The 21,186-nt window shown below is 38.1% G+C and overlaps 3 protein-coding genes across 5 annotated transcripts; all 3 read left to right on the forward strand.

Moving 5' to 3' along the window:
* The first annotated feature begins 2,803 nt into the window (after positions 1–2,803).
* On the forward strand, positions 2,804–3,376 carry LOC112170542. Its single transcript, XM_024307873.2, has one exon. The coding sequence runs from the start codon at positions 2,804–2,806 to the stop codon at positions 3,374–3,376; it is 573 nt and encodes a 190-aa protein (XP_024163641.2).
* LOC121049729 lies at positions 3,373–4,050 on the forward strand. The gene has a single exon (XM_040507753.1). It carries the CDS (start codon positions 3,373–3,375, stop codon positions 4,048–4,050), a length of 678 nt encoding a protein of 225 aa, XP_040363687.1.
* Positions 4,051–18,615: 14,565 nt separating this feature from the next.
* LOC112182695 (heat shock cognate 70 kDa protein) lies at positions 18,616–21,182 on the forward strand. Of its 3 annotated transcripts, none has more exons than XM_040509034.1 (3): positions 18,616–18,770; positions 19,075–19,297; positions 19,559–21,182. In XM_040509034.1, exons 2-3 carry the CDS (start codon positions 19,081–19,083, stop codon positions 20,941–20,943), a joined length of 1,602 nt encoding a protein of 533 aa, XP_040364968.1. In that variant the 5' UTR covers positions 18,616–18,770; positions 19,075–19,080; the 3' UTR covers positions 20,944–21,182. The 3 variants fall into 3 exon arrangements, with proteins under 3 accessions (XP_040364968.1, XP_040364963.1, XP_024176978.1); XM_040509029.1 differs by having other exon boundaries at positions 18,622–18,770; positions 19,060–19,297; XM_024321210.2 differs by lacking the exon at positions 18,616–18,770 and having other exon boundaries at positions 18,823–19,297.
* Positions 21,183–21,186: the final 4 nt, after the last annotated feature.

Below are 21,186 nucleotides of genomic sequence, written 5' to 3' on the forward strand. Positions count from 1 at the left end.
TGGCAGTGAAATTACTAGAATGGCCTAGAGTGGGGGTGAATAGGAAACTCACTAGAATAACACTAAAAAACTATTCTGATCACACTAATGTAACAAGATTGTAGTTGCAGGACAATGAGAGAAAGATCAAATAAGAATCAACTACCAAGCAAACAAACACAAGAAGAACAAAACACAGAAAATGTTTGCGTAGTAAAAATCCTCAAAGTGAGGTAAACAAATTTGTGGCCTTAACTCTTGAAGGCCAAGTGCTCAAGCACACACTGTGATAGTAGTCAAATTACAAGGTAGACTTACAACATCTCGGATAACTCTGGACTCGGTTACCTCTAGCTACACGCATTCTAGCTGGTTGAGCTACTTCACCTCTGTTGGTATAGATACCTCTTAGACATAAGTATCGAAAGCACAAAACTCATTAGCCACTTAAAGTAACACCAATAAAGCCTAGACATGATGTTGATACAATACACTTGTAGTATCGGGTGGACCACAGCCACAACTAGTCCCACATTGGAAACAAAGGGGTGACAAGCTCATCCCTACACTATAAATACATGTATCTCCACTCATTAAAGGTAAGCTATCATTCTCCACTAATTCTTACCTAGTCTACATTTTCACATGTATCTGACTTAGGTATCGGAGAGTCGAAGGCCGGCTAGCCAAGTCTTTCCTCTGACTTCTGTTCATGGTTGACAGGTATCGGATCTCGGAGATGGAAACTCTCACCACCACCCGGTTTCTTACACAGAAATATTTAACACTAGAAGGAACCTCCGATGGTGCCACGAGCTCACCACGGAGCAATTTCATCATTTAACTAGAAAATTTTTCTTTCTGGGCATCCAATGTTTTCTCTCCTCATATATCTCTCTGCTAATGTACCGAAAAGCTCATATCTTTACATATCTTTCTGGATTCTCACATCCCTTCACATCAAAATCAAGCTTTTTAGCTTCTGGGCTTCCGTTCACAGTGACTTTTGAGGAGAGAGAAAGTGGATCTGGGATTTTCTCTCTCCACCATGGCTGGTCTCTAGTACTGAAACCTAGCTCACCTCCACCACTAGAGCACTCACCATCCTTCAACGAGTCTAGCTTGGCCTCCGCGTCGTCCGGCAGCGCCCGGAATCAGCCTACGCGCCGCCACAGCTTTCACCCAAAAACTTTCTCTGGGCACCCACAACATCTGCCTCCCTCACCCGCCGTCACTACAAGACACCACTTTCCCAGCCTCTCTTCTCCGAGTAATTATCATTATCATCACACGTTTCGGTCTCGAGAAGCCATGATTCTGGGTTTGTTTATGAGAGAGATTCGAGGAGAGAGAAATCTCATCTGGTTTCTTTGGTAAATCTTGAGTTGCTGCTGTCATGGCCACTCTATTTCGAGCTCAACTTAAAGATCTCAAAATAATCAACCCAAACATCACTGCCCAGATTCAAGGCGTCGTTTTGTCCTACCAAGATCCAAATTTCAAACTTCAAAACGCCGTTCTGTTCAAGGTCCAAACACAGCACCCAAAAACAGCAATGTTTCGCGACGAACAACTCTCCGGCGATCCTCCTGGCAATTTCTTCACTTTATCGTCAACGCTCATCCAGGCACCTCTCGCTCTCGGTGTCGGCGTCTACCCAAAATGGCACTCGATGTCAGTTCCAGAACCCAAACACAAATTTGCTTCAAGCCCTGAAATCAGTCTCAACAATACCAAACTCGGTCTCGGCACCTAGATGCGACGAACACTTGCCTTCTTTTAGAAAGCAAAGCACAAAACTCAATGTTCGGTAGTACCGACAATCACCTTCACCAACTAACGAATCTCATATGCAGCCTCGTTTCTCTGTTCGGTAGTACCCATCGCAGGCCTAGTGGGGAAGCACAATTGTAGGCACCGAAGTTTCTGATAAACTTTCGGAGAACCAAATTGGGCACCTCCAAATCCTAAATGTTGAATCGATGTTAGTCGTGTGAGAAAACATGGTGTGATGATGAGATAGCAGAGAACACGAGGACGATGGCTACGGTGAGGAAGAAGACGAAGAATGATAAAGAGAGCTAAGAGCAAGTTCACCCGTTGGGTCACCAAGGCACCAGGGCAGGAAACTATTCACTACCACTGGATCTTTGATTCCACCCATTGGGTCAGGGTCACCAGTCAGTTACTGTTCATCGAATATTTTATAAATTTTTTTTTAGAAAATGAGAAATGTATGATGTAAATAAATAGTATTGATAAACAATTTGAAAATGCAACCAAAGAAAATTTTATTGGTAGACAAATTATATGTCCACCGACACTCTTTTTTTTTTTTTTTTTTTTTTTACTCCACCGACAGTTTTATCATATATACACTACCGACAAAGTTTTTGAAAAGTGTGAAAATATTTAAAACTCCACCGACACTTTTATCATGTACACCACCGACAAAGTTTTTGAAAAGTGTGAAAATTTTTTTAACTCCACCGACACTTTTATCACATGCACACCACCGACAAGTTTTTTGAAAAATGTTAACAAATTTTAAAATCCACCGACACTTTTATCACATGCACACAACCGACAAGTTTTTTGAAAAGTGTGAACAAAATTTAAAATCCACCGACACTTTTATCACATGCACACCACCGACAAGTTTTTTGAAATGAGTGAGTGATAACCCACCGACACTTTTATGTGTGGAAAATTTCAATAAATAGACATGATGTTTTCACTACATACACACACCATCCGAGCTTAACAAAACTTCACCCTTTTCATATCTCTAGCATTACATATTTCCTAAATTCCCCTCGTTGCAATGAACAATTTGTGGGATCAAATTCGACGGTCTCAGGATGAGGATGATGAAGAGATGATGGCCACCAACGCTATTGTCATGGCTGCAGTCGCTCAAGAATCTGGAAACCAACACCGAGGGCGCGGTTCTCATCCGGGTCGTGCACCAAATGAGGAACGATTTAGAGAAGAAAGGGGCAAAGGTATGTTGGCCGACTACTTTGTCAACCGGCCAGTGTTCAAAGATGCGGAGTTCCGAACACGTTACAGGATGAGTCTCAATCTCTTCCAGCGTATATCTACTGACCTTTGCCAGTATGATCGTTACTTTGTTCAAAGGTCAGATGCTACTGGCAAAGTCGGACTGCTTCCGGAGCAGAAGATGACAGCTGCCTTGCGAATGCTTGCGTACGGTGCAGGGGCAGATCAATGTGCTGAGTATTGTAGGATGGCGAAATCCACATCCGTTGCAGCCCTTCAGCACTTCACACGAGGAATTGTTGATCTTTACTCAAAAAATACCTCCGCGCTCCAACTGCAGCCGACCTCAGACGACTTCTTACCAAAGCTGAGAGGAGAGGTTTTCCAGGAATGATTGGGAGCATCGACTGTATGCATTGGCAATGGAAGAATTGTCCGACAGGTTGGGCTGGAGAATATAGTGGTAGGAAACAGATCCCCACTATCATCCTGGAAGCAGTCGCATCTTACGACACCTGGATTTGGCACGCATTATTTGGAGTGCCTGGGGCATGCAACGACTTGAACGTCTTGGCAAAGTCTCCATTGTTTGATGATCTTACCGCCGGTAGAGCACCTCTTGTCCAATTCCACGTTAACAACAGAGCTCACAATCTAGGGTACTATCTCGCCGACGGTATTTATCCTCGATGGGCGACTTTCTTGAAAACTGTTCGAAATCCTACACGCCCGAAGGAAATCCAGTTTGCAAAGGCTCAAGAGGGGTATAGGAAGGATGTAGAAAGATGCTTTGGTATATTACAGTCACGGTTTGGTATTATTCGAGGAGCTGCTCGTGGGTGGCATAAAGAGGACCTTCAATACATTATGTTGACGTGTATTATATTACACAACATGATTGTCGAAAATCAACGACCTGAAGATAGCGATGATGAGTTGGAGTCCGATGATGAGGAGGATAATAATATGAGGCCCAGGATTGCTGAGGTATGGGAGGGACCAACAGGTAGAGACTTTGATCCTGTTGGTAGAGATGCTCATCATATGAACGGATTACCAACAAATTAGATCTGAGCAGTGTCACTCCAACCTTCAGAAAGACCTCATTCAACACTTTTGGGAATTTCAAGGCAATAGGCGTATCTAGATCTGCTATTTGTGTGTGTTTTCTATTAGTTTTTATGTTTTTAATTATGTTTGTGTGGTTTCTACTTTAGTTTTAATGTTTTTAATTATGTTTGTGTGGTTTCATTTAGCTTTTCATTTGTAAGGGTATTATTCCAATAAATTTTAATTTCATCAATCTAATATTACATAAGTCAAAAACCAAGCATTGAAATCATAACAATACAATTATTTAAAATATATAACTCCCTAATTTTCCTAATCCTCATCTTCATTAGGAATCCAATTTGTGTTTGTGGGGTCATCCATATGGTTGGGGTTGGTGGATTCACCCGAAGAGAAAGGTGGGGAAGGGACACCACCGGTGAATGGTGGTTGTGGGAAGCCACCGGGGAAAGGAGATTGTGGATAATACCCACCGGGGAATGGTGGTTGTGGATAGCCACCGGGGAAAGGAGGTTGTGGATAGCCACCAGGGAAAGGAGGTTGTGGATAGCCACCGGAGAAAGGAGATTGTGGATAATACCCACCGGGGAATGGTGGTTGTAGGATGTTAGATCCACGGGTTGCATCTTCAGCTTCTTTCTCTGCAATTTTTTTTTGTTTTCTTTGCCTGTAATTCTTTTTGGTTGGCCTCATCTTACTTGTGTCCATCTCCATAATACGCTCTTCCTTCTCTTGAATTTTAAATGCCTCGTTTCGCATATCCATTTGCAAGCGTATATAATCTCGTTGTTGTTGGTCACGGAGATGTCGAGCATATTCCTCATCATGTTTCTCCTTGGCAGACATCATTGATGTTTGGTTGGTTGCTATAGTCTCCACAGCGGCTGTCAGAGGACTGGAATCATTAGATGCTTTCTTTCCTTTCCGAAGAGCTTCTTTGGCAGCCTTCTTTCCTTGAGGCCTCACCGAAGGATTTGGAGTTGCATCGGCGTTTACCTCATCTGCATCTATGTCCAACTGGACATGAGAATCAGGAGCGGATTGTTGTGTGTGCATCCGTTCAGTTCCTCCCCTGGAGGTTCCTCCAGCCGAAGAGGAATGGTTTGGAATGTCTTCAAATTGTTGAAACCCCTTAACAATCTCGTAACATTCTAAATTAATGAAATCACCTTTTTTTGTTTTCCTTTAGATTTGGTCATCGCAGCTCTCCACAAATCTTGTGCTTGACGTAGCTATTGAATTTAAACAAAAAAGTATAAATCTATTAGTATAAATATAAACGAGGTACAATGTATCAACTATTTAAGTATAAGGTGAGTATAATGTATAATTTAAATAAAATGAAGTCTAAAGTATGATTATGAAGTACTAATTTGAAGTATAATTATCAACTAAATTTTTATATATGAACTAATAATTTAAAGTATAATTATCAATAAAATATTTCAACTAATAATTTAAAGTAAGATGTATCAACTAATTAAATTTTAATATACACTAAAAGAATAATAAAAATTAATATTTGTGTTACACTACAAATTCATACCTCATCAATCATATTCGCACCACTCTTGTACCAAAGTTTCGCTTGCCTTAACGCACAATGCCAAGCATAGAGTTCGACTTTCAAGGTTTTCCACCTCCCTTGAAAAGCTTGCAATGATCGGACATATCCATCCCAATGTTCGGCATAGTGTTGGCGTACCTCTAACCATAGATCATCTTTTCTTCGTTCCGTACCCTTTGCCGGATCTTGGCTAACAGCCCTCCAAGACTTGCACAATTGAATGTCTTCATTAGTCTGCCAACGTGTCCCGTCAATACTTGGATCTTCTACGGGTTGGACAATCGTATTGCCTCGTACACTCATATTGGAATAAAAAAATTGTAGAGTATGAATGCTTTGAGGAGAAGGAACAAAAAAAATATTGAGGAAGAAAGATGATTTTTTTGGTGTGAGAAGTAAAATAGGAGGTAAGGTATTTATAGAAAATTTTGGTTATATATTTTTTGTTACCGTTGAAATCTAACGGTATTTTTTTTTTTTTTTTAACCTCTGCAAATCGATTTTCATGTTGGCCGTCAGATGCATTTCAGTTTCATAAGCAACGGTCCAGATCTGTGGACTGTTGCATTCAAATCTGCAAAGTAGCCCAACGGCTACACGCCACGTCCCCGCATCACGCCAGAAGACGACAAAAAAACGGCTGCTACGCGCCTGCAGACGTTGTCCCCGCTAGAAGACAAGAAACTGCGCTTCACTTCCCCCCCCCCCCCCCGCGGCGCGTCTCCCCGAGCGTCAGTTTTTTGGGCCACGCTGGCATCCTGGGTCACGGGCTCGGTCACCCTCCTACCCGAGTTCGTGACCTGGGCCTCCCACTGTGGTTTTGCCCCAAGCCCGGTGGAAAGGTGAATAGTGAGCTGGGTCAAGTTTTTTGCTACTTTTGACGTGGTGCCCGGGCAATAGGATGCCCGGTGAACTTGCCCTAAAACAACTTTTTTTCTCTTTTCTCTGTGTGTTTCTGTTACAAAAATGCTTAGCTCAAAACTAACAGTAGCAAATAGAGTTCTGTTGGCTAATCCTTAACAGAATGAATGGATGACAGACACGTGTGATCTGCTTGACTAACTAAGCTCCCTATTCTTCTCATTTGCTGACTTCTGACCTTGACTTGATGCTGCTTCTAGTTGACTTCGAACTGATAATGATTCACTATGAGCTGATGATGCTTCACTCTTAACACCCCCCCTCAAACTAGTGCTGGGATCCCCAAGCACTAGGTTGCAGTAGAGAATGTGGCTCAACCAGGAGGAATGAGAGGAAGTGATTGCCACAAATTAGTAGACTCACAAGTTTGCCTACAATTCATTAGATGTCTGTCCGGATTAGAAGGAAGTAGCCAAGTGCCTGGTGACGGAAAAGCTTCAATTTTCTTGAGGAGAGTTTGCTGCAAACGAGGGCAAGTAGGAACTGATAATAGAGAAAATGCAAATGGCAGAGGCTTGACAACTTGTGATTGAGAAGCATTGGTATTTAGTTGAGTAGCAATGGACGGTGGCTTTGGTTGAGTGCAGATGGCAGCAGACAAAGCTTTAGGTGCTGCACAAGTTGGTGGTTGAATACCATAGTAGTGCCTATGGAAATCTGCTGCATTTACAGCTGCTCCTACTTCCACCATTTTATCATCATTATCAGCGATTCTTCTTTCAAAAATAGCTGGTGCACATTCATCACGTTGCTTCTGCATGCCAACTAGCCAAACTTCATGAACAGATGCATTATCAGTGCAGGCAACCATTGCAGTATTCCCATTTTGATTATTGACTCTCTACCTGCAAGTTTTTGTAGTATGGCCTGATTTCTTGCAAATATGACATTCAACAGTAGAGCTAGAGGCTTCACCTTGTTTCTGTGGGTTTCTCTGAAAGCATTTATAAGCACTATGTCCAGGCTTCTCACAAATTTGGCATTTCAGTGGATCTTGATTTGAGTTAAACCTTGGTTTGAAGTAGCTCCCTGAGTTGCTGTTTATATTGTTATTGCCTCCATTCCTTGAATTGTTGTTGTTTGGAAACTGAGGGTAATTGTTCGGAACTGTATTGGCTTGTGATTGAACATAAGCATTGTTTGAAAACACACCAACTTGTGGAGTGACACCAGTAGGCATGTATGATGTAGATGAGGCAATAATTGGTCCAGGAGTGGCAACAATGAACCCAGAAGGTGCATTAGGTACAGAACATGCAACTTCATTTGAACTAAATCTAGGGGAAGTTCCAACATAGCCGACATTATTTGCTACCATTGCATTCATTGGTGAGAAAGGAGGACCTTTTTGCTCTAATTCCAATTCAAACTCAGCAGATAAAAGCAATGACCTCACTTCTTCCATAGTAATATGATCTTTCCCTCTGATAATTTGCCTAGTGTGAGCATATTCATTAGGAAGGCCAGCTAAAATCAGCATTTTGATATCCTGATCTGACATACTAACACCAACAACAGCTAAATTATTTCTGACATTTATAAATCGCAACAAATATTTGTCAATAGAATCTGATCCTTTTCGGATATTTTGCAAAATAGACTTCAATCGCATAATGTGAAATTCAGAATTTGGTGCAAATTGCTGTTTGAGAGTGGTCCATACCTCCATTGAAGTTTCACAGCCAATTACCAATTTAAGAGCCTCAGCAGAGAGAGTGTTGGTAATCTTAGATAACAAAACTATCTTGTTGCAACCATTTTTCATAAGCTTTGGTATTTGCTGTGAGAGAACCATCAGTACCAGCAATGAATTCTGGAGGACATGGATGAGTTCCATTAACTAATTTCAGTAGACCATGCCCCCTTAGATGATGTTGCATCTGAAATACCCAAGTTGGGTAATTTGTCTCATCTAGCCGCACAGAGACCGCATTGCAATGTTGACATGAGGTTGCCATATCAGATTGAAGATGCACAATTATCTGGATCTTGAAGATGAACAATTCTCTGAAACTTTGAAGATAAACAGCTACTAGCTACTGTATGAGCTAAAAGACTGAATCTTGAACCTTGATAAGTAACACAAACAACTACAGGAGGTAGCCACAAAACGCCCAATAGGTATAAGCCACACAAGTTGCTATGTAAATAGCCCCAAATCTTGATTCACAAACTAATTTCCACAAATCAAGAACATAATAGTAGATCTATGAGTAGAGAAAACGATTTCTTTTACTGATATATGGTATTTTCTTGTTGACTTTGCTTGATTCTTGAGTAATATCTTGAACAGTAACGATTTTCTACTGGTAATTTGAGTAAAGGAAAGGAAGAACAAAGAGAGAAGAAGAGGAACTTAGGGTTTTGATGGTGGATCGAATTGGAGTTACAGTGGAGAACTTGATGATGACTCGAATCGGAGTTGCAGCAGAGAACTTGATGATGGATCGATGGTCATGCCGCCATGGGCTCTGATACCATGTGAGAAAACATGGTGTGATGATGAGATAGCAGAGAACACGAGGACGATGGCTACGGTGAGGAAGAAGACGAAGAATGATAAAGAGAGCTAAAACAACTTTTTTTTTCTCTTTTCTCTGTGTGTTTCTGTTACAAAAATGCTTAGCTCAAAACTAACAGTAGCAAATAGAGTTCTGTTGGCTAATCCTTAACAGAATGAATGGATGACAAACACGTGTGATCTGCTTGACTAACTAAGCTCCCTATTCTTCTCATTTGCTGACTTCTGACCTTGACTTGATGCTGCTTCTAGTTGACTTCGAACTGATAATGATTCACTATGAGCTGATGATGCTTCACTCTTAACAAGTCGCCGAGTCTCCAACTCTCGGTCTCGGTCTCATGAACTCGTCTCACCTAGAGCATCGAACAAGCTCACCATCTCGGTCTCAAAATCAGCATGGCTGTCGGTATCGGAGTCCCAATAACTCGGTGTCGGCCTCCCAGTCTCGCTGACTCATCTCGATCAAACACCATTCAAAAAAAAAAAAAAAAAAACTCTGCACCCAAAGAACCATGCTGGAAAGTGGAAACCCAGTTTCTCTTGGCAGCAACTTCACCCAACTCTCGCTGCGATTTCAATGCTCAGCCGCAGCGGCAATGCCGAAGGCAATGTTTCCATTCCTGTCTCGCAATGCAATGCCAATTCTCTTGAACACCTCACCTTTCACCGGATTTAAAAAAAAAAAAAAAAAAAAAAATTTGCACAGTACACCCAGTGAGCTAGACCCACTCCAACATCCACTTGCCGAGACGAGAACAGCCAACATTGGAAATCGTGCAATCTGAGACGAACTCAAAATTTATAGCTTTGTTGGGTTATCATCAGTCCTAGGATGTGCGGGTCTTGTTCCAGGGAAGAATTGAGTCGAGGTACTCCAACGAATGTCACCAGCAATATAACTTGCACTTTCTTCCCAGAACAACCTCCGTCGACAGTGGGGGTTCCGACGCTGGAAGTGAACCGCTTCAACGAGATAAGTATTCTTTTTACTTCTGTCTATCTCACTGAACATGGGCACCACTAATGCCTGCCGAGACTTATACGCTTGGGCTCATCTAATTTGGCTGCTTCTGTCTGCTCATATGTCTTCACTCCACCTCACATATATCATATTGTTGGTGAAATTACAATAAAATTATAATTTCTATATAAGAAACTCGTTGACAAAAGGCTGAGGCGCGGGTATCTCGCTCTCTTTAAGGAGATTCAAGCCCTCTGCGGAACAATGCCGATGCACCAGAAATCTCTTGACTTGTCCCCTCCAGGATACAACAGCCCAACAACAAGTTGTGTGGCTCACACCAATCTGCACAAATTGGAGGAACCCAAAGCTCCACCAAAAGAACACATTTCTCTGGCCAAGAAACACACAAGACTCTTTTGGGGGTTTTTGGAAAGAAAGTTGATGGGTGAATAGTTGAGTAAAAGTTTGATGTAAATTAGCATGCAACAAATGGTGCTATTTATAGGCTCTTAGGACACTCCCTACCATTAATAGGGTAGTAACCAAAAGCCATAGGTTACAAGAATTAAAACCCAAAATAAATCAAAATAAAACACCATGAGTTACAAAATAAAATTCAAAATAAATTCTGAATTTAAACAGACAAATAAATTCAGATTTTAAACACAAAATAAATTCACCCAAATTTAATTTCAATAATAAATAAAATATTAAAATGTAACAACATTCCCCCACTCATTTTAATATTTAAAAAAAAAATATCAACCAAAGTTACCGGCCAAAGACAAACCATTATGCATTATGAAGGTGTGCTCTGCATTGAACCTTCACTTAGTGAAACAGCAATCCCTACTCCAGAGTTGATAGTGGTCTCAGACTTGAACTACAACTGCTTAAGGGAAAATAAGAACTACTGCTCACACATAATAATTCTGGTGTTAATATGAGCTTTATTAGCTAGCACGTTACGGCCTTGTGCTTATCCTGGTTTTCATGAGTGTATTTCAAGAATAAGCCCAATTCTTATAGAGAGCGGCCCCACTCTCTTACTCATATAGGTAAAATCCGTCAAGGATGCTCTTGTAACTATGACATCCCACTCATATGAGCTACAGATTTTATTAAGAGTTTTAAGTAAACTCAACCTTCATATACGTTACAAGATTAATGCACTTACATCATAGGGATGAGTAAGAAAATATAGTGCATTTTTCTTACGGCCACCTTATGATTCGTTTTTCCCATTGAACCCAGTTTTTAGGATCTCTAATCACCGGGTTGGGTGTCCTCATATATGGGTCATGACGATATGGGCTTCAATCCCATCCCCCTCGATGTATTCCAGACCTTTTCTCTTGCCAAGCCCTTAGTTAAAGGATCTGCAAGATTATCACATGATTTAACGTAATTCACATTAATAATTCCATCACTCAAATATGATCTCACAGTACTGTGCTTTCTTCTTATAGGTCTGGATTTACCGTTATAATAACGGTTATTTACTCTACCAATAGCTGCAGTGCTATCACAATGAATCAATATAGGTGGTATAGGTTTTTCCCACAAGGGAATTTCATGCAATAAATCTCTCAACCAATTTGCTTCTTCACTTGCTGAAGCTAGAGCAATAAGTTCAGCTTCCATGGTTGAATTAGAAATTATTGTTTGCTTCTTTGATTTCCAACAAATAGCACATCCACCTAATGTAAAAATATAACCAGTGGTAGAGAGAGAATCACCTGACAAAGTATTCCAATCGGCATCACAAAAGCCTTCAAGTACAGCAGGATATTTTTATAAATTAATCCATAATTTTTAGTACCAAGCAAATATTTCATAACACGCTCAATTACATGCCAATGTTCTTTACCTGGTTTACTTGTGAACCTGCTAAGTACTCCAACTGCATATGCAATGTCAGGTCTAGTGCAGTCAGTTGCATAGCGCAAACTGCCAATTATGCTAGCATATTCCTTTTGATTAATCACATCATTTTCACTTTCAACAGGAAATAAGTGAACACTAGAATCAAAAGGAGTAGACACATGCTTGTGGCCAACATAATCATATTTCTTCAAAATTTTCTCAATATAATGTGACTGATCAAGAAAAATACCATCACATGTTTTTGTTATTTTCATGCCCAAAATAACATTAGCCTCACCAAGATCTTTCATATCAAAATTGCTCTCAAGCATAGTTTTTGTCTCATCAATTACATGCAAATTTGAGCCAAAAATTAACAGATCATCCACATAGAGACTAATAATAACATGTGAATTTTTCCAAGATTTATAATATATGCATTTGTCACATTCATTTGATTTATAACCATTTCCAATCATGCAGGAATCAAATTTTTCATGCCACTGTTTAGGAGCCTGCTTTAAACCAAAAAGGGATTTAGATAACTTACATACCTTGTGCTCTTGACCAGGTTCTATAAAACCTTCTGGTTGGTCCATATAGATCTCTTCATCTAAATCACCATTTAGAAAAGCTGTTTTCACATCCATTTGATGAATAATCAAATCATGAATTGCAGCAATAGCAATCAATAATCTAATTGATGTAATCCTTGTAACCGGAGAAAAAGTATCAAAAAAGTCTAGATCATGTTTTTGCTTAAAGCCTTTAGCAACAAGTCTAGCTTTATATTTATCTACACTTCCATCAGGTTTGAGCTTTTTTCTAAGGACCCATTTACACCCAATGGTTTTAAAACCTGTTGGTAAATCTACTAATTTCCAAGTATTATTAGAAATTAGAGACTCCATTTCATCATTCACAGCCTCCTTCCAAAAAATTGCATCTGGTGATGATAAAACTTCATGTAAAGAAATAGGATTTTCCTCAACATTATAAACATAATAGTCAGGGCCAAAATCTTTTTCAACTCTAGCTCTCTTACTTCTTCTAGGTTCATTTTCATTAGTTTGTTGTATATGTAAATTAGAAGAAGAAGAACTAGGTTGTGAAAAAATATTTTCTCTAGATTCTTGACCCCCACTATTTTTTGATTTAAAAGGAAATTTTTCTTCATGAAAAATTGTATCACCAGATTCAATCACAACATGATTTTCAACATCAAGAAATCTATAGGCTGTACTATTTAAAGCATATCCAATGAAAACACAAGTAGTAGCTCTAGCACCCAATTTTGGTCTTTTAGGATCAGTTAACCTTGCAAAGGCTAGACAACCCCAAACTCTAAGATAACCCAAATTTGGTTTATGCCCCTTCCACACCTCAAAAGGTGTAATTTTTGTATTTTTATGTGGCACTCTATTCAACACATAACAAGCAGTTAAAACTGCTTCACCCCAACGATTAGAGGGAGCACCTGAATCAATCAACATGGCATTTGTTAACTCAATCAAAGTTCTATTTTTTCTTTCTACCACACCATTAGATGCAGGTGAATAAGGTGGAGTAACTTCATGAATCACTCCTAAAAATTGAACAAAAGAATTGAATTCAGAAGAATAATATTCTCTCCCTCTATTACTTCGGAGTCTTTTAATTTTTCTACCGAATTGATTTTCAACCTCAAGGAGGAACTCTTTAAATTTGGCAAAAGCATCACTTTTATTTTTCAACAAATAGACATGAGCATATTTAGAACAATCATCAATAAAAGTGATAAAATACCTGTTACCTCCACGAGTTAAAATTCCCTCAAATTCACACAAGTCTGTATGAATTAATTCCAATAGCTCGGTATTCCTTTCAACATTTTTGTGAGGCCTTCTAGTAATTTTTGCTTTACTGCAAGTCTCACATTTTTCAAAATCTTTTTGCACTGAAGGAATTAAACCCAAGCTACTCATGATTCCCACATATCTACTATTTATATGACATAAACGTGCATGCTAAAAATTCAAAGAAGAAAGCATATAAACTGAAGTAGATGCTTTATAATAATTTTCAACATTCAATTTGAACATGCCATCACAAGCATAACCTTTGCCCACAAATATACCTTTTTTGGTGATCACATATTGGTCAGATTCCATAGTTTGTTTAAAACCAGCCTTATTAAGAAGATAACTAGACATCAAATATTTTCTCATGGAGGGTGTATGCAACACATCTTTCAAAGTTAGCACCCTACCAGAAGTAAATTTGAGTTCCACCTCACCAGTTCCAAGCACATGAGTAGTATGTGAATCTCCAAGCATAACTGTTTTGGGCTCCTTAAAAGGAGTGTATTTCTTGAACCAATCTTTATCATAGCAGATATGCCTATTAGCACCACAATCTGCCCACCATCCTTCAACACTTTGAACCATATTTACATCAGTTATCATTGCCACATATGGTTCTTCAGTGACGTGAGCTTGAGGAACAGCCTCACGTTTTCGATAATTGCAATTTCGAGCAATATGCCCACTTTTGCCACAAACATAACAACAAGTATATTGTTGCTTATTTTCTGAAGGAGGATATTGGTTCTTATTCACATAGCTTGGTTTGCCTTTATTCTGTTGGTGAGGTTTACCAACTTTTTTCATATTTTTCTTCTTTGGCTGCATAAGAGAATTTGTATGAAAATGACCATTGGGCATATTATTATTGGAAGATACTAAATTTACCTTGGAGGTGTTATTGTTCGTATCTTGCATAAGAACATCTTGACCTCTTGCTTCCTCCTCAACTCGGATGCGAGTCGTCAAGGTCTCCAAGGAAATCTCCTTTTGTTTATGACGCATGGATTTTTGAAACTCTTTCCATGAAGGTGGAAGTTTATCAATGATACCAGCCACCACTAGATTTTCACCAATTTTGACACCTTCAGATGTAACTTCAGCTACAATCATTTGGAAGTCTTGTACTTGCTCCGCAACCGACTTGCCATCCACAATTTGATATCGGAAAAAACGGCTTGCAGCATATTTTTTCGCACCAGCTTCCTCGGTGTCATATTTGCTCTATAATGCTTTCCAAATTTTCTTGACAGAAGAATATGTTGTATCATAATAATCATAAAAATGATCAGCAAGACAGTTCAAGAGATAGTACCGACAATTATACTCATCTTTTTTGAAATTTTTCAACTTTTTCTTCATGAGCAAGGAGTTCATCATCCTTCATGCCTTCGGTACTCTTCTTTGATGGATTCTTCTCCGTTAGCACATAGGCAACTTTGAGAAGATTACGGTAGAAGAGAACTTTTCCCTTCCATCTCTTGAAATGTGCACCTTTGAAGCGGAAAGGCTTGTTGAGATCTCCCACATTGTCAAGCGGCTTCTCTTGAGTACGCTCCATCTTCTTTGAATCTCCTTAAAATTGTTGGTGAAATTACAATAAAATTATAATTTCTATATAAGAAACTCGTTGACAAAAGGCTGAGGCGCGAGTATCTCGCTCTCTTTAAGGAGATTCAAGCCCTCTGCGGAACAATGCCGGTGCACCAGAAATCTCTTGACTTGTCCCCTCCGGGATACAACAGCCCAACAACAAGTTGTGTGGCTCACACCAATCTGCACAAATTGGAGGAACCCAAAGCTCTACCAAAAGAACACATTTCTCTGGCCAAGAAACACACAAGACTCTTTTGGGGGTTTTTGGAAAGAAAGTTGATGGGTGAATAGTTGAGTAAAAGTTTGATGTAAATTAGCATGCAACAAATGGTGCTATTTATAGGCTCTTAGGACACTCCCTACCATTAATAGGGTAGTAACCAAAAGCCATAGGTTACAAGAATTAAAACCCAAAATAAATCAAAATAAAACACCATGAGTTACAAAATAAAATTCAAAATAAATTCTGAATTTAAACAGACAAATAAATTCAGATTTTAAACACAAAATAAATTCACCCAAATTTAATTTCAATAATAAATAAAATATTAAAATGTAACAACATTATATAGCAAGGTGGTCAATAATTCCAATTCACAAATCATATATATACATATACACGAGGCTAAGCAGCTCCACAGATTTATTTACTCATGGTATGGGAAAGTGGGAAAGTGGGAAACTCAACAACTGCACTCTGCAAGCTATACTTGCTGTACAATCCATGGAGAATTTGATACAAATGGAATTGAGAAATTGAAATACAAAACCACATACCTTCACTAATTGAAATTTCAGATCAAATTCCAAGTTTGACTACCAAATTTTAAGTTCGTTGGTCTTGATTTATCTAGATTTCAATCTCTCTCTTTATTTCGATCTGGATCTGGATGTTGGTCTCTATCTCTATCTCACGTCAACTCACTCTCTGGTGTGTAAATCTTCATCTTAGATATTAGCTAGTTAGGATATTTTCGTCAATTCTCATCTAATATAAAAATAAAAAGAAGGGGAATTTGATTCTACACCCCTTTTAGAATAAACCCATCCATAAGAGTGTTTTAATATACACACAAACCTATTAATTAGGTTTATTCAAAATAAAAAAACATATTAAATATGATAAATATTAAAACCCAATGTTGTTAAGAATTACTAAAGCTGCCACTATCAAATTCCCCATTCACCTTTTAAATAGGATTAATAGTCAAAATCATCTAGCAAATAGTATGGAGTTTGATTGACGTTATTATTGGTATTACCTTCACTTTAGGTTTTAATCAGTACTTAATTTTAGGTGTTTACATTAATCTCATTATTATGATATAATGATGAATTTTTGGTATGTTTCTGCCTATATATAAAAGCTAGTGAATTAATTCGTCATTTTTTTCTTTGGGTGGAGACCTTTCACAAAGTTGCATCTTATTTCAAAGGATGATTTCAAACGACCTATTCATGAGGTTTATTTCATCATTTTCAAATAGGTACATATATCATATTCGTAATTCAAATTACCTATGCATCAGATTTATTTAGTATAATATCTTTGTTAATCTCTTGATTTTGTGTAAAGCTTGAATTGGATGGATTTTTAGTAATTAGAAATTTCAATTTATGAATCTGATACAAAACTTGGTCACATTCATTCAAAATAGAATCGTTATTTCTAATTACCTGATACTTAAATTGCTTTAATATGTAATACCTATGATTTAGATGTTTGTTTTTGTAGTTTTAAATTATTTGTGTGACTCTATATCATACGTTGTTTATTCCATAACCTATAGTATTGACAATTAATATACCTATAATTTAGATATTATATTTTGGATATATGTATGTAAATCCTAATAGAGTTTTACCTTTGAATGTAAATCCTAATAGAGTTTTACATTTGAAATAAATCTAAAAAGGTAATTTGCAATTGTATAAGGAATCACAACATGTAGGCACTAGAAGTTGGGAGATTTTTGAAGACTACATTGCAAAGTGCTAGTCGAGATGACGGATGAAGTGTTATAATGTTCTTTATATTAGGTTCAAAAATGTAAAGTTTATATTTCAATTGTAAAAACAAATTTAAAATTGTTTATTTCAATACTGGATAAACATCATTTACGGTTGTACTCATTATCCCTATTTCAATAAATTTTTAGGTTTATTCCTTCAAAAAAAATGTGTATTTAAATTACCTTGATATTAGAAATAAATTTCTTAATATTGTAGAGTTCATTTTCAATTGTAAAACAATGAATGATACTAATGAGTTTGCTAAATTATAGTGCAAAAACTCTTGCACATTCAAAATTATTCAATGTGCCAAAATTAAGGGATAATTATATATTAAACAAACTCTACAGTTACACATTACTATTATGTGATCCTCGACCACCCCATAGAATCAGGCATCTATGTGTAGAAAAATGTAGGGGCGGAAAAAAAAATATCTTAAAGCAATCAATGTACATCAAGTACATTTTACGTGGGCTAATTACATTAACTCGACTATTTTAGAAAATTAATGAATATGGAATGATTGTATAACTACATCTGTTAGAACGGATAAGAAAATAACATACCTAAATGAGAGGATGTTTACTCATGTCGAGATATAATAGGAATATAACATAATCTGATGATACACAAACATATTTATTAAAAAATTGCAAATATATAGATCTCGGAAAGAAAGAAATATAGGATAATTAAGGCAATTAATCGTTTTAAATAAGAGAAAAATCAAGGATTAAATTGATTGTATTAAATTCTAAATATTTAAATTCAAAAAATAGTCAACAGCTATATTTGAGGAATATTTTATTTATTCAATCAAAAGGGCAAAAAAGTCAAACTAAAAAAAGTGAAAAATCTTAATTATAGATTTAAAACCTATAAGGAATGTTGAATTATGTGAATTGGGTTTAGATTAAAAGGAAATATAGGGATGGATTTTTCTCAATAGGAGCTTTGTTTTTTAGGTTTTTATGTAATTTTCTCTAAAAGGGAATAGCGGCATGTGCTCTAATTGTCTGTTTGGCCTTCCGGCCTATCGCATGGAAAATAGGCGCCTTGGGCTCTGCGCATGGATTTCCGAGATGGTTTCGTAAATTTTGGTAATTTGCTAAAAAAAATATTTTCATGGGCGGGAAGTTTTGGCGCCATAAGTAATCAGTTGACTACCAAAAACGACATTGCTTCGTTAGTAAGGAAAAGCTAATCGCCACAAGCACCTCTTTTTCTGTTCACTCTCTTTTTAACTCTGCGAAACTTTCCATCCTTAACTCTGCGAAACTTTCCATCCTTAACTCTATCCAGTAATCCAGAGAACTAGAAAGAAAAAGATCAAAAATCAAAAAGCTGTGTACAAACTCGCCAACGCTTAATCTCCACAGTCGCCGCCACCTCTGAGGCTCTGACCACCTCCATACGAGATTGGTTGGTATCTATGTACTTTCATATGTGATTTTGTATTTTCTGCTTTCATCCTCAAATTTTGCCAAAACCCCAAGAACGGGTCTGGGTTTGTATTTGTTACTGGTGATTCGAGATAACTTGTGTGTGTTTTCTTTTCGGGTTTGGTTCAAAGCGTTGATGGACCTTTAACCAGAAATAAGTTGTTTGAACTTCCCTGCATAATTATGTCATAGGAAAGCATAAATTGTTGCATTAAATCTTTGACTTGCCCAACTCGCAAGCACTTTGATCGTAAGTGTGTTTATTTTAGTTTTGAGTTTTTTAGGTGAGAATGGCTGGAATAGAAGGTCATGCAATCGGAATTGATCTCGGCACAAAGTACTCATGTGTGGGAGTTTGGAAGCATGATAACAATAATGTGGAAATCATAGTGAACGATCAGGGCAACAGGACCACGCCGTCATGTGTTGCCTTCACTGATACTGAGCTTCTGGTAGGAGAAGCAGCGTTTAATCAGATCATGAGAAACCCCGAAAACTCCATCTTTGGTAAGGCTTCTTCTTCCCCATATTCATATCATAAATATTTAATCAATATACATTTCCGCGATGTTTTATTTAACTTTCTTTACTGTTTTGCTTTTAAAGGAGTTTGAAAACTTCTTAGTTTTGAACTTTCGATATGTACCCTTGTAAAGACTGACTCAATGAAGCGTTGAAAACAAGTATCCTCGTATTATAAAGAATGCCATCTGAATTGCAACAAATGCTGCATCTTTCAAAAGAAAATTGATTTGAATCAATTTGCAGATGCAAAGCGGTTAATTGGCAGGAAATTCAGTGATGCATCTGTTCAAAGTGACAAGAAGCTCTGGCCATTCAAGGTGGTTGAAGGTCCTGATGATAAGCCTATGATTTTGGTTACGCATGAAGGCAAAGAGAAACAGTGTGCTGCTGAAGAGATCTCAAGTATGGTTCTTGCAAAAATGCGGGAGATTGCTGAAGTCTATCTTGGATCCACTGTGAAGAATGCAGTGATCACAGTCCCTGCTTACTTCAATAATTCACAGCGCGAGGCTACAAAAAAAGCTGGTATTACTGCAGGCCTAAATGTGATGCGTATCATTAATGAACCAACAGCAGCAGCCATTGCTTATGGCCTGGACAAGAAGTCTGGTTGGTATAGCAAGAGAAATGTACTCGTATTTGATTTGGGTGGGGGTACTTTGGATGTGTCAATACTTACAATAGGTGATGGTGTCTTTGAAGTGAAAGCCACTGCTGGAGATACTCATCTTGGAGGTGAGGACTTCGATACCAAAATGGTGAATTACTGTGTTGAGGAATTTAAGAGGAAGCACAATTTGGATGTCAGTGGAAACATCAGAACTCTTAGGAGGTTAAGAAATGCATGTGAAAAGGCAAAGAGGAGACTTTCATTTACAACTACAACTGACATTGAAATTGAATGTTTGCATCAAGGTATTGATTTCTATGTGACTTTCACTCGTGCCAAATTTGAACTACTCAACCTTGATTACTTCAATAAGTGTATGGAGCCTGTGGAGAAGTGTTTGGAGGATGCCAAAATGGACGTAGGTAGTGTGCATGATGTCGTTCTTGCTGGTGGCTCTTCTAGAATTCCCAAGGTGCAACAACTGCTACAAAATGTGTTCAAGGGGAAGGAGCTGTGCAAGAGCATGAATCCTGATGAGGCAATAGCATATGGTGCAGCTGTTCAAGCTGCAGTTTTGACAGGTGGGAACTTCCTTGGGAAACTTCAAGACTTCACTCTGTTTGATGTCACCCCTCTGTCACTTGGAACAGATAGTGCTGATCCTAGTGACCCTCACAAAATCGAGCAATACATGTGTGTGGTGATTCCAAGAAACTCTCGCATTCCCATCAAGAAGAAACAGGAATTTGTAACTGTTTATGACAACCAAAAATCAGTTGGCTTCCCTGTTTATGAGGGTGAGAGTAGAATACCCACACAAAATAACCTTTTAGGTGATTTTTCACTTGATGACATTCCTCCTGCTCCTGCTGGTGAAGCCATATTTGATGTTTGCTTTGATATTGATGCAAATGGTATCTTGAGTGTCTCTGCTGAGGACATGTCCACAGGCCAAAAGAAGGGGATTACAATCAACAGTAATAGAAGAACTTTTGAAGGCATTGATAATGCGAGGTAGGAATTGCTAATTTTATGGCATCCTAAGACTGAATCAGCAAATGTGTTCGAGAACATAATTTTTCTTTTTTCTTTTTAGAGTAATCCCGCAAATGGATGCTCCTTCTTTGGCTTGGTCATGAGTCTCTTTCATTAACTCCAGTTATGAAACAACCCATGTTTATTCGAGGGTATTGTCCTCTTAAGGTTGTTTTATGGCATTTACTCTACTTCAGATATAAATCTATTGTATTTTGACTATTTT

This window comes from Rosa chinensis, chromosome 1, assembly GCF_002994745.2.
Source record: "Rosa chinensis cultivar Old Blush chromosome 1, RchiOBHm-V2, whole genome shotgun sequence".
NCBI classification, from domain to species: Eukaryota; Viridiplantae; Streptophyta; class Magnoliopsida; order Rosales; family Rosaceae; genus Rosa; species Rosa chinensis.